This window comes from Mauremys mutica, chromosome 19 (assembly GCF_020497125.1).
Source record: "Mauremys mutica isolate MM-2020 ecotype Southern chromosome 19, ASM2049712v1, whole genome shotgun sequence".
Lineage (NCBI taxonomy): Eukaryota > Metazoa > Chordata > Testudines > Geoemydidae > Mauremys > Mauremys mutica.
In genome coordinates, this window is record NC_059090.1 from 23641239 (window position 1) to 23654452 (window position 13214).

General features: G+C 37.9%; 1 protein-coding gene across 15 annotated transcripts in view; it reads left to right on the top strand.

Moving 5' to 3' along the window:
* Positions 1-13214, top strand: part of NCOR1 (nuclear receptor corepressor 1) — a 101385-nt gene that overhangs the window by 59329 nt on the left and 28842 nt on the right. For 14 of the 15 annotated variants that reach the window (XM_044993387.1, XM_044993390.1, XM_044993393.1 and 11 more), the window contains 6 exons: positions 1644-1706; positions 2876-3015; positions 3862-3988; positions 6651-7206; positions 10787-10916; positions 11236-11431. In XM_044993387.1, coding sequence (XP_044849322.1) covers positions 1644-1706; positions 2876-3015; positions 3862-3988; positions 6651-7206; positions 10787-10916; positions 11236-11431 — 1212 coding nt within the window. Of the gene's footprint in view, positions 1-1643; positions 1707-2875; positions 3016-3861; positions 3989-6650; positions 7207-10786; positions 10917-11235; positions 11440-13214 lie in introns of those variants that run through there. The other variant, XM_044993401.1, reaches the window with a different exon arrangement.

Sequence of the window (13214 nt, forward strand, 5' to 3'; positions counted from 1 at the left end):
AACACAGGACTGGGCATCAGAAACTCCCAACTTCTAATGATGGTTCTGGCATGGCACTGACTTGCATTGTGGCTCAGGTCATGTCATTTAACATCTGTTTCTCCATCTGTAAAATGGAGATGAGAATTTGTTTACATCATTTGGATTTTGGGAGCACTGCTCAGTGTTTGAAGTAATTTTGAAGAGAATATTACATAAACATATTATAGTGATTCTATGATGTGTGGCATGGGAAGTGAAATACTCCAGCATTTACAGATGTATGAGGACAAAGGGGTTCCTACTTTCCATGAAAATCTTCAGATTAAAATATGCTACCAAAATACTCTCTAAGAATCAAGAATTTAGAAATTGTCATTTTATCCCAAGTCCTGTCGGGGGACTGGCTCTTTTGTACAATCAGGCAGAACAGAGTTTTTTATTGCAGTAAAAACATTGACTGTTTAGTGGGCGAATACAGATGAACCTTTTAGAAATAGCCTGGCTTCTTAGAATATTTATTGTCCAGAATACTTTGCAGTAAAAACAAGCCTCAAGTTCACATTTATAGTAAACTTAATTTAAAAATGGCTGATGCTGATTTCAGTAGAATTAATCTGAGTTTAGATTTTTAAAAATTTCACTTTTTCTGGTTGTTCAATATAGCATCATAATTTTAGTGCAGAGATTATAATTTTATATATAAACTTCCTCTATTATTATTTGTCTTTGCATTGGATTATTGTCTTTGTGTTTTACCTGACAAGAGAAGTTGATGGCATTTTAGAATTCATGGATGGTTGTAGCAACATGCAGCCTGAGAGATTATTCTTGAAAGAAACCATATCTCACGAGCTATTTTTTTTATGTGGGTTCTGCATTGGTTAAATTTTGAAATTGCTTCAGTACAGTAGAAACTGTTTATGAAGACTTGTATATTTAGACACCCACAAAATCAGAATTTGGGGAGTTTGTTGTTGTTTAATCCTGAACTGTGTCAGAGGGATGTTGTATCAGCTGTGAATTGTGCCTTTGGAACTCTCTTCCTCTTGACATCCGTGGGGCCTGATTTATTGAGTATTTTTAAATCAAAGCTCAAAGCTTTGTTGCCTGTTAATGAGAGATAAGAAGTATTTTAGTCTGTTAGACAAGCTCACTGGCAATATTTGTATGAACTGCACTGTGAGAACTGTCTTCCCTAATGCGGTATTGGACTTGAATTTATGGGGAAATGGATTACATTATTTTTAGGAAAGCTGGTGAGCAAGTAGCACACAGGATACCAGAGCATGCTATACTTGAGCAGCTGTTTACAAAGCTGGTAACATTCATGTGTGTTAACGCAAAACAAGATATGCCAAATTCTGTCATCTTCCATGTTACGTAGGAATTTTCCTTTCTGTGAATAAACATTTTGGACATCACATAGGTTTATAGACAAGCCAGTCTTTAACATCTTGCTCTGATAAGAGCATGAAGGTTCTTTTCCCACCCCTAGCTCGGTGTAATAGAAACTGACTGCCTCCACAGTCCCAGGCGGCTTTCCCAAATAGCTTGGACAGGCCTTAATGTAAACATATTAATAGATTAATGTGTGATTGGTGCTGAAAGGGCATATCCTGGTCTTTTCTCTGTCTAATGAGTCTCACCGTTTGCTATTTCAGCTTCTGCAGAGCCTGTGGAGACCTCCCGCTGGACAGAAGAAGAAATGGAAATTGCTAAAAAAGGTAATCCTTCTAAAGCTTTGGTTTCACTTCTGATTATTAATTAGTCTCTGCGGTGCTAATTTGAATGAATGAGGTGGGGGACTCACTTTCGTTCTATGTTTGAAAGGAGCTTTTTCTTAGAAGCAGATTTCCATACTAAGCAAACCAATCTTCCAAACATGCAGATTTAGATGTTTTTGTTGGCTTTCCCAATCTGTTGGAAAAGCTATTTGGTTTCAGTTTACAGCTATGGCCATCAACAGTCTGATAGAAAATGGTTTTACAAAACAGTCTCTGTATAATTATGAAACTGATGTGAATGAAAATTTGATTCTGAAATTTGCTCTAAGTAACACCCTCTTACAAGTCACATAAATACTCTTTCCATTAGATGGATTCTTTTATCTGAAATGGGAGTTTACATTGTAACTTTGGCAAATTTTAATGTACCAATTGATTACTACTTACCAAAAATAAAGTCTTTAAGCTGCACCATTCGTGTTATTGTATTGGTGCTGCTACTGGGGATTTGTCATCACAACAGCTGTTTGAGCAGTGGTTCTCAAACATTTGTACCCTTTCACATAGCAAACCTCTGAGTGCAATTTCTCTCCCTCCCCCTTAAATATATAAAAATGTGTTTTTAATTTATAACACCATTATAAATGCTGGAGGAAAAGCAGGGTTTGGTGTGGAGGCTGACAGCTTGTGGACCCCCTCCATGCAGTAACCTTGCGACCCCCTGAAGGGTCCCGACCTCCAGGTTGAGAAACCCCTGTGTTTGAGCATTGTCATCTGGAGAGGCAACTGTGCTGACAGCTTTCTAACAGCACTAGTTAATTCTTGCTAAATATATTTTTAATTTACTTTTTCTATAGTAAGTCTGAAAACCTAGCTAATGAGCACATGGGAGGGAATGTGCTTACTGGTTCTCTTTCAGATATTGGCAAAACTTTAGAATGGGATCGCTTCAGAGGCATCCTGCTATGCTTTATGAAGTGCAGGGCTTTTCATCTGTTGGGTGGGTTCGTTATTGCAACAAGAGTCATTTTAAGGACAGTGTGATTTACCTCATTTTCTTGCATCTGTGTTTGTGTTTTTAAAGTGGAATTTGTGTGTGGTTTACTTGATTTCTGGTTAGCCTGATTATTTATCATGGTAAATACTAAGCTTGCATTTTGTTTGAACAGGGTTAGTGGAACATGGTCGCAACTGGGCAGCAATAGCCAAAATGGTTGGAACTAAAAGTGAAGCTCAGTGTAAAAACTTCTACTTCAACTATAAAAGAAGACATAATCTGGACAACCTCCTTCAACAGCACAAACAGAAAGTGAGTAAATCATATTGGATTAAACAATTTTTGGAGAGAATTGGGTTTGGTCTAACGTTAGGCATTGAGGCTCACAATAGAAACTTCAGCATCCCATTTTGTTTCATTTCACCTGTTTGTGCTCTGCAAGAGAAACCTTCTCGCATTTGGTGCTGCTTTTCATTGCCCGGGTAAATAAACAGTTTCAAGGCATTGGTCACTTTAAATTTAAAGGTAGTAATATTATTTTGCATTTTTGGTATAATACATTTCCTCCTGAGGAATTCCAAAGTGTGTTGCAAACTCACCTGTATAGAGGGCTTCATCCACCAAGAACATCTTTGGATTGAAACATGTAGGTATTAGACAACACCAACAGTGCAAAACGGGTTCGGATGGCCAGTGAAACATCAGCAACTTAATGCTGCTGCACATACAACTGAAGTAAAACGCCAAGGGTGGGGATTTTGAAAAGCACAGTGCTGGCCTAACTTAAGTCAATATCAGCAGGAGCAGTTTGACTTAAGTGGGAGCAGAGTTAGGCCAGTGCTTACAGCCTTGGAAAATGAGTGGGTTAGGGCACAATGACACTGGTTGGCGTTACTTAGGTATGTTAACATGTGAAATAACTACTGGTTCTGCGTGTATCTGAAAGCTTTTGTGCATTTGGCAATACTGTATTCGTCTTTGGCCCCCTGCAGTACTGCCTGAGTTGAAACAAGGTGTAAATCAGTCCAGAAAGAAACATCATTGCTAATTAGGGGATCTTTAACTTCTAAATCTGATATAAAGTGGGGAGAGAATGCATTTAAAATTAATATATGGAGGTTTTCAAGATGGAGTAAATCTCAATTCTTTCTGCCTTAGTCTTCACGAAGGCCTCGTGAGGAGCGGGATGTATCACAGTGTGAAAGTGTGGCGTCAACAGTCTCTGCTCAGGAGGATGAAGATATTGAAGCATCTAATGAAGAAGAGAATCCAGAAGACAGTGAGGGTAATTACTGAAATGTCAGAATTGGTTCGGAAGGAAACTCCTCCTAGCACTAAAATGATCCACCATTTTTATTGCCTGTGATGTTTGACCACCTGCAGAAGTTGTCACTTAAAATGATCAAAAAGTTGCACTCTATTTAATTAAAATAGTCCAGTGGAGTTTTCAGACTCTTACTGTAGGGTTGAAGTTTAGCAGGTGGGATTACTATATCTGTCTGAATAAACTTAAGCTCAAAGCTGACTGTGAAGAGTTACAAAAGGATTTCACACAACTGGGTGAAGGGCAACAAAATGGCAGATGAAAGTCAGTACTGATAAGTGCGATGTAATGCATGTTGGAAAACATAATCCCAACTATACATACAAAATGACTGGATCTAAATTAGCTACTACCACTCAAGAAAGAGATCTTGGAGTTATTGCGGATAGTTCTCTGAAAACATCTGCTCAATGTGCAGCAGCAGTGAAAAAAGCTAACAATATTAAGAATCATTAGGAAAGAGGCTAGATTATAAAACAGAAAATATCATAATGCGAGTATATAAATCCATGGTATGCCCACTCCTTGAATACTGCATGCATGCAGTTTTGGTTGCCTCATCTCAAACAAGATATATTAGAATTGGAAAAGTACAGAGAAGGACAGCAAAAATGATCAGGTGTATGGACCATCTCCCATAGGAGGAGAGATTAAAAAGACTGGGACTGTTCAGCCTAGAGAAGAGATGACTAAGGGGCAATATAATAGAGGTCTATAAAATCATGAATGATGTGGGGAACATGAATAGGGAAGTGTTATTTACCTCTTCACATAATACAAGAATTAGGGGTCACCCAATGAAATTAACAGGCAATAGGTTTAACACAAACATAAGGAAGTACTTCTTCACGCAACACACAGTCAACCTATGGAACTCATTGCCAGGAAATGTTGTGAAGACCAAAACTATAACTTGATTCAAAAAAGAAATAGGTAAGTTCATGGAGGATAGGTCTGTCAATGACTATTAGCTGTGATAGTCAGGGACAAAACCCCATCCTCTGGGTGTCCCTAAACCTCTGACTGCCAGGAGCTGAGACTGAACAACAGGCGAATGGTTCATCTTATAAATTGCTGTGTTCTGTTCCTTCCCTCTGAAACATCTGATACAGGCCACTGTTGGAAGACAGGATATTGGTCTCTATGGACTACTGGTCTGACCCAGTGTTTTTAACTTGATCGTATGACAGCAAATGGCAGCATAAAACTGCCCTTGTTTAAAAAACCAAACCAAACCATGGTGAATCATTAATTTATAGTCTTTAGCTAGTAACTAGCCTCTGAAAAGTTTCAGGCAGGCAAATACTTACCAGCTTTTTATGTTGGCTGCAACTGTTCATAATTGCAGACTCACCGTCAAATCTGTATTTGGCCATCTTTATGTAGAACTGCATTCAGTAACATTCATAAACTATGAATCAGAGTATTTGACTTAATGTCTCATGCCGCTGATGTCTGCATGTTCAGCAAATTGTCCATCTTTATAAAAGCCAATAATTAGTAATGAGGTTTTTCAAATCATGGAGAAGCTTTAACAAGTTAGAATCTGAGTCTTCAAATTTTACCACATCCATGTGTTTTAACATAGAAGATTAAAAACCCTTTTGGTGAATTTGTCCATTAAAACCTGTGAAGTTCCTTTGCTTTGTGGTTCTGTTTAAACAGAACCACTGTCATTTTACCAGGCGTGTACTTTGCCTATAAAAGGTTACGTACGTTAAATGACAGTTGAGAGAACCTAAACCTTTCAGTTAACATGTAGGTTGTACGGTGTTCTATCTACTTCACAGTAGACATCAGTTGAATGGGAAGGGCAAGTAGATGCTCTTTCTAAAAATACCAAAAGCTTGTGAGGATGTTATATTTGAACTAAATATTTCCTGTAAAAATGTTTTTTAAAGCAATGAGTATTGATATATTTAAATAGGACTTCTGAATAGAATATGTTGTGCTATATTATGCAACCATGGTTCTCCCTTAGCATTTGTAGTTTATATTAAACTTTATTACATTTTTGTTAGGCAATTTTGCCTTAAGGTTCCAGTTTACTGAAGTTATTTCTGTGGGACAATGACTAGAATGAAAGATGAATAAAAGTTACCATTTATTTTAAAATGGTACAAAATGTTGTTGTTAATACTACTTTACAATTCTTGCTATAGAGTGAAAGCCCTAGTTTGTCACTAGCTGTGGTGCACAGCATTGTTTTCTGAAAATTTGTCAACTCTGCTGTGTGAAAGCCAATAGCAGACTTTTTATGTTGCATCCTGTGTTTCAGTGGCTGGATTCCAGTTCTAGCCTGTATAGCCTGTGGCTAATACCTAAAGCTAAAATAAGTTTTGAAAGAGATTTCTGCGATATGCAATAAATCTGTGTAATTCATGTTTGAAAATGAGTTGCTTGGATTGTTCAAAAACTATTAAAAGCTACCCATGTAAAGTCATCACTTGCATTAGGAGTGAAATTAAGTGGTGAATGATTTCTTGGGGCAGGGGCTTGTAGTCGTATTTGTACTGTGGGATACCTAGTATATTTGTGGGTGCTGTAAAATGAGAGCAATTGTTCGCTGTCTGTTAGAGCTTGTTAATTATATTTTGAGTGCTTATGCAAGAATGTCTTTCAGGTGCTGAAAATAGTTCAGATACAGAGAGTGCTCCATCTCCTTCACCAGTGGAAGCTTCCAAACCCAGTGAAGACGCTATGTCTGAAAGCTCTGCTTCTAGGATAACCACTGAGACAACAGCAGAACAAGAATCTGCCATTAAAACTATACCTAGCACATCCTCCTCCTCGGCAGCTCAAAGTACACAAACAGCTGAAAATCAGAATATTGAGCTCCAAGTTAAGGAAGAAATAAGTAATGAGGCAGAGGAGCCAATGGAGATGGACAGTAGAAGCCACCCAGCTGAAGCTAAGCCTGTGCTCAACCTTCCAGTGCATACCAAAGCAGAACCTGTAGATGCTGAAATGAGGTTACCAGAGAATATTCAAGTGAAAATAGAGAGTGATACCAAAGAGAGGGATTTGGAGAAACCCAAGGAAAAGTCAGAACCTGAAGAAATGGACTTTAGCCTGTCACAGCAGAGTAATACAGCAAGACCAGAGCCCAATTCAGACAATGATTCTAGTGCTACTTGTAGTGCTGATGAAGATGTTGATGGGGAACCTGAAAGACAAAGGTGAGTTTAATTATTCAATTATGAGAAAGACATTAATTTAACCTTAGAGAAGGTGGGTGAGGTAATATTTTATTGGACCAATTTCTGTTGCTGAGAGAGACAACCCAAATCCTACTTGGGATGTCTGTGACAAAGGATATTCAGTTACATTTAAACTATTAGATCTCTCTCTCTCTCTGCTCTTTCTCTGTGTGTGTGTGTGTATATATACACGCAGAGAAAACATTCTTTTTAAAAATCCTTTTATGTAACTGGAAGACGCATTGTTAACGCAAAATATGGAACACTTTCTATGTTTGTGTGTTCTTCATTTTACCACTAACACTCACTCAACTCCCTGGTTTCAACTTTGAGATTTTTAGTGTGTGCGCACATGCACGTGTGTACAATAAAAATATTTTGTAGTTTAAACATTAAAAGCCATTTTTCAAATGGCTTATTTGGCACCATGTTCTGAATTCTGCTTTCCAGAATGTGGACAAGTGTCATGAGTGATGCTGCTGCTTGGTTCTACAAGCGGTATCCGCTCCTACTGGGAAAAGGGGCTTTCAGGAAGAAAGGTATATGCTCTTTCAGAAAGGAGAGTCTTAATTCTTAAGAGCAGTGAGGGAAAATGTTGATCTAACAGTATGCCCAAAACCCAGACAAAATATCTGCCTTCAGCAAGGAAAATTATAGTCTGAATTCTCTGTGATAGTTTGGTGGATGGCCAGCCATCAAAAACCACACTCCTGCCTGGAAAGCTAAAGGAGGAGGGAAATTAAGCCATCTGGGGTCTGTGCCGAGAATAGGTTACATGTACATGTTAAGCAGTTTTTTGGAAAGGATAGCACCTTATTGAAAACAATGAGAAACTTTCCAAAGCATAACAAAAGGCTAGATACTCCTGACAAGAGTCTCCATAATATGTAATCCTGTGTTTCTCTTCTGAGGGTTGGGGAGAAACTATTGTTGCTTCAAGATTTTTCTGGCACACAACATAACTGTTGTTCAAAAATCAGTTAAGGCAGGCAGTGATCTATCCCAAAACTAAAGTGGTAATTTGAAAAAATCTTTCCCACATCTGTCTTCTAAGAAAATTGGAGAGAATTCTCATTTTAGTTAAACTGTAAAGTGGTTTTGACACAATGCATTATATACAATGACACAAATCCAGAAAAATATATTTTGAATGTTCTTTATTATAACTTTAATTAGTTTGAGAGTGTGATGTAATGGAAAGTTCATCTGCTTTATGTGGAAAGTTGTGATGATTCCCCATTCATAGAAGAGATTATTCTGAGTTATGCTAGTATGTTACTGTACCTGAAGAAGCAGAGACCCAGAATTTCCCCTATTCTTTCTAAGTGTATAGGTTCTTATACCACACTCATCGCTCGAGTATCTGAGCACATTCCAGTAGTGCATTAAGCAACTGTGACATGCAACGTCTGTCACATGTTTGTTCTCATATCCTCTCCCCAGGGAGAGAAGTGTGTTCAGGGAGTGTCTTGTTTTGGTAGGGTTTTATTAAATATACTTGTTGCTGTATGTTACATTTAATCCTGCCTTCTTTAGGAAATGTACCATGCACTTGGAGCGGAAGGTGGTGATTGGTCTTAGTTCCAGAGTCTTGTACTGGTCATCAAGAAAACTGTGTCTCTGCACAGACAAGCTTTAGGCTTTATTGTAGAGAGTTCTATGGTGCCAGAGGATTGATGTTGTTGACCACAATCTTCTAGGTGTCCTGAGCTGAGGCCACTGAATCCCTTGAAAATAAGGACTGAGACCTTTAACTTGGTTTAAAAAAAAAAAAAAAATTCTGTGGGAAGCCAGCGTAGGGAGTGGAGGGCATGTCTGATGTGCCTGAGGTTACCTGTGTTGCTGAGGAGACACATTGCAGTGTTCTGTATTAGTTGAAGTTTCCTAAATGCTGCAGTCTTCATGCCCAGGTATATTGCATTGCTGTAGTCCAGTGAAGAAGTGATAAAGGTTTGAATAACTGAGCCCATTTCTTTGCCCACCAGGGTGGAACAGTCTCCTAGCCAACTGGAGATGATACAAAGCATTACTCGTGGATGCTGCTATGTGGAAGCTTAGTGTTAGTGAGGAATCAGAGTACTCAGACCTGGACTATGGACCAAATTGACCAATTGTGGTTATGTACTTTCAACCAAAGGAAACTGCACTGTGACTGCAAACCCTTAATTGCTTTCCTTTACCTGCCAGCATCATCGCTGTCTTGCTCAGGTTCAGCCTCATCTGTGAGCTGATCTTGTCCAAGCCTGGGGCTGTTTTGGTGGTAGTGTGGTCTCATATTGTGAAGGATAGGTAAAGATGTGTGTCATCTGCATATTGCTGGCATTTGAGTACATGTCATCTGACCAGTTCACCTAGTGGCTGCATGTAGGTGTTGAATGGGACTGGAGAGAGAACTGATCTTTGTGGGACTCCACATTTGAGGGTGTCTAGTAGTGAAGGTGAAGTTTCCAATCACTGTTTGTTGGTGTGTCCCTCCCACGAAAAACTCAAACCATTTTAATGCATTTCCTTGGACTCCTGCCACCTCTCTCAGGCATACTGGCAGTGACAGTGACACCTGGCAAAATGGTGACAATAGATTTGTTGAACTCTAGGAATTGTGTAAAAACTGTGGTGAAGGGTGCTTTACAGATGCGCTAGACAGGTATTAATTAGCATAATAATTCCTAACATGGTAAAGTTGAGAAGAATCTACAAAATGGGATTTCCAATAGGTATTGTCATAATTTATAGGGCAATTCTATTGCTTCCCACATTCTATGAAACTGTAAGTAATCTTAACTTGCACAGGAGTCGTCTTACACTTAGTTCATACTAGTTGTGTACAAGTGATGATAAACCACATCTTCCTCTCAGATTTAAGCAAAGAATATATTAAAAGTTTTTTATTCCTTTGAGAATGTAGGTAGTCTGCTACAGTTATGATCAAACCTCTAAATTTTATAATTTCTTGATGCATTTTATAGTGGAAGCTCTACCATGTTAAATAGGATTTTTCTCTTCATTTTATTAATTTCTCAGCAGAAAAGTCCTGTAAGTTCCCAGAATTTCAAAATGTAGGGCAAGAGTTCATAGTCTTCTGAAGTGAAGGAGGCTTTATCCCTGGAAATATTTAAAACTAACCTGGATAAACAATTGGAAAAATATAATATAGAGGGAAAAAACAATATATAACACGACTTCTGTCTTAACTGTCACCATTTTATTTCACTCATCAACTAAATAAATTAACAGGCAAATTCTTATTACTGCTGCAGAATTAAGGAATTTAAAATTAGAACATAAGCAGACTTATTGAAATATTGCCATCCACTTGTTCTTGTCTCTGGTGTGCATTGTACTGTGTGCTATTTTGATGTACAAAAGGTTATGTTCTTTTTCAAGTGGCTGCAGCATGTATTCCACTCAGGTTTGGTCTTGTAGGTATTCATGCAACTTTTTGCTTTTACTTGCTCTTTGCTTTTCAGTTATTTAATTCAGTACGGGAGTACTTTTGTTATAATCCTATCAAGATCTTGCACTTTATCTAGTTTTAATTTTCTGCTCTCTCCTCCTCCAGAATCTTCACTATGGATTCAAAGCCTTCACTGTTAAACCCTACTGGATCTATACTAGTATCCTCCACAATAAAACAAGGGCAGATGGACTTGCAACAACTTCACCATCGAGCTGCTGTAATACCACCTATGGTATGTTCTTAATGTCATTTGAAGGGGAATCTGCAGTATCCATAATTTGTTTTATGTAACATTTTGTTATGAAAAATAGTGAGAACTTGTTTCTTTGTCTTATCACAGTACATTTGTGATTGAGTTTAAATTACAATATTAATGCATAACTGTTAGCTTTAAAAACACCCAGAAAAGTTCTGATGCTGCCTTTGAAGTGTATAGAAGTAGATTACATCCTTTGACATGGAGCAAGTAGACATGAGTTATTGTCAGCAAAAGAGAGCTACTTTATATGTATATGTAATATACAGATGTTGTGTACTTATTTTATTTTTAGGTCTCTTGTAGCCCATGTAATGTATCTATTGGAACACCCATTAGTGGTTATGCTCTCTATCAGCGGCACATTAAAGCTATGCATGAGTCAGCATTGCTGGAGGAGCAGCGCCAGAGGCAGGAGCATATAGATATGGAGTATAGAAGTTCTGCAAGCCCATGTGGCACCTCCAAGAGCCCTAATGTTGAGTGGGAAGGTAGGTGACACTTTTTTTGAAAACTCAAGAACTAAGCAACCCTAGATATTGAAACATGGGTCAACTTCTGGATTATAAACTGCAAGAATCAATTACTGGAATCTACTAGATCCTTTGCTAATGTTTTGTCTCTGTGTATGTTGATCACCAATTTCATGGAATAGGTTTCATACCATAACTAGCAAGCAAATTACAAACTACCCTATTGTGCCTTACATGTAGTTGTGTGAAGAGAAAAATGCATCCTACTGGAAGCCCTTCTGTTAGGAAAGAGTGTACCAAGAACCTGGTACTGTGGCAAGGCAATAAACTAGTCTAGAATTAATGTGGTGGATGCAGTGATGCTATAGGTGCTGTTGTCTGGACCGCGAATGTTTTGAGAGTCAGTGATAAAATCTCTTCCAATGTTGTACATCCTCGGGTGGACCAACTTGAATCCTTAAATCAAACTTCTTGAGTTAAACTATTGAGAACAAAAGAGAGACATAAACATAACATCTCTTATTGTAGCCCAATTTCTGCTGGAGAAAGAGAGGCGCTTTTCAGCTCCACTGAGTTCTTGAACAAAGACGTCTTCAGAATGTTGTTAAACTGAAAACTGTTATTTAGGACAGTGGTTCTCAACCAGGGGTACGTGTACCCATGGGATACGTAGAGGTCACGTTGGGGGTACATCAACTCATCTAGATATTTGCCTAGTTTTACAACAGCTAAATGAAAAGCATTAGCAAAGTCAGTGCAAATTAAAATTTCATACAGACATTGACTTGTTTATACTGCTCTATATACCATACACTGAAATGTAAGTACAATACTTATATTCCAATTGATTTATTTTATAATTATATGGTAAAAATGAGAATGTAAGCAATTTTTTTTTTCAGTAACAGTGTTCTGTGAGGCTGTTTTGTATTTTTATGTCTGATTTTGTAAGCAAGTAGTTTTTAAATGAGGTGAAACTTGGGGGGTATGCAGAACAAATCAGACTCCTGCAAGCGTACAGTACTCTGAAAAGGTTGAGAGCCACTGATTTAGAATACCTTGGAATGTACATCCTCCTTCTACTTTGTAAGAACAAATGTGTAATGTCTGACTCTTACAGTGACGTAACCAGCACTAATAACATGAAACATCTTAAACATTTTTTATTTTTGGAAAACAGTTTTGTTTTCAGCATACACTGCAGTTTTAAATTACATTTTATTGAAAACCTCCATATTAATTTTTGCCAAAGCAAAAAGAATCATTGGTATGTTTGAGAATGGCAGGTGTTTTGAACAGTGGTGTACCTGTTCTCTTCCAATCACAATAGTGAGGAGAGAGCTCGTAGAGAACTGTTTTTGGAGGAGGTTCCTTTAGAATAGGTGGAGGAACTTGTGGTTGCCATTACAAAGTCTACCTAGCCAAAATACCATTTCTTTGAATAATAGTTGGCATTGTCCGTAGTTTATTATGAAGTGTTGGAAAGTTTGAGGATGAAGTTCTCTGCCAGCAAAATTCAAGATTTCTGTGGGTGCCAGCAAAAAGATGGGAAGAATTTGATAAAATGTACTTGAGTCCTAAAGAATTTAGTATTTAAATTCTGAACATTAGAATAGTTTGGGATGTCTACAACTCTTCAAGAGTTTGTTCCTTGAAGTCTATTCTGCAACTGGGATTTCTCCACTGTATTCAGTGCATTGGAGACAACCCACAGATTCTATTTTAAACTTTATAGTATAGGTTTTAGGATATTTACACAGGATGCATAAGTTAAAGGCAAGTGGCCAAATGAAAGGCCATG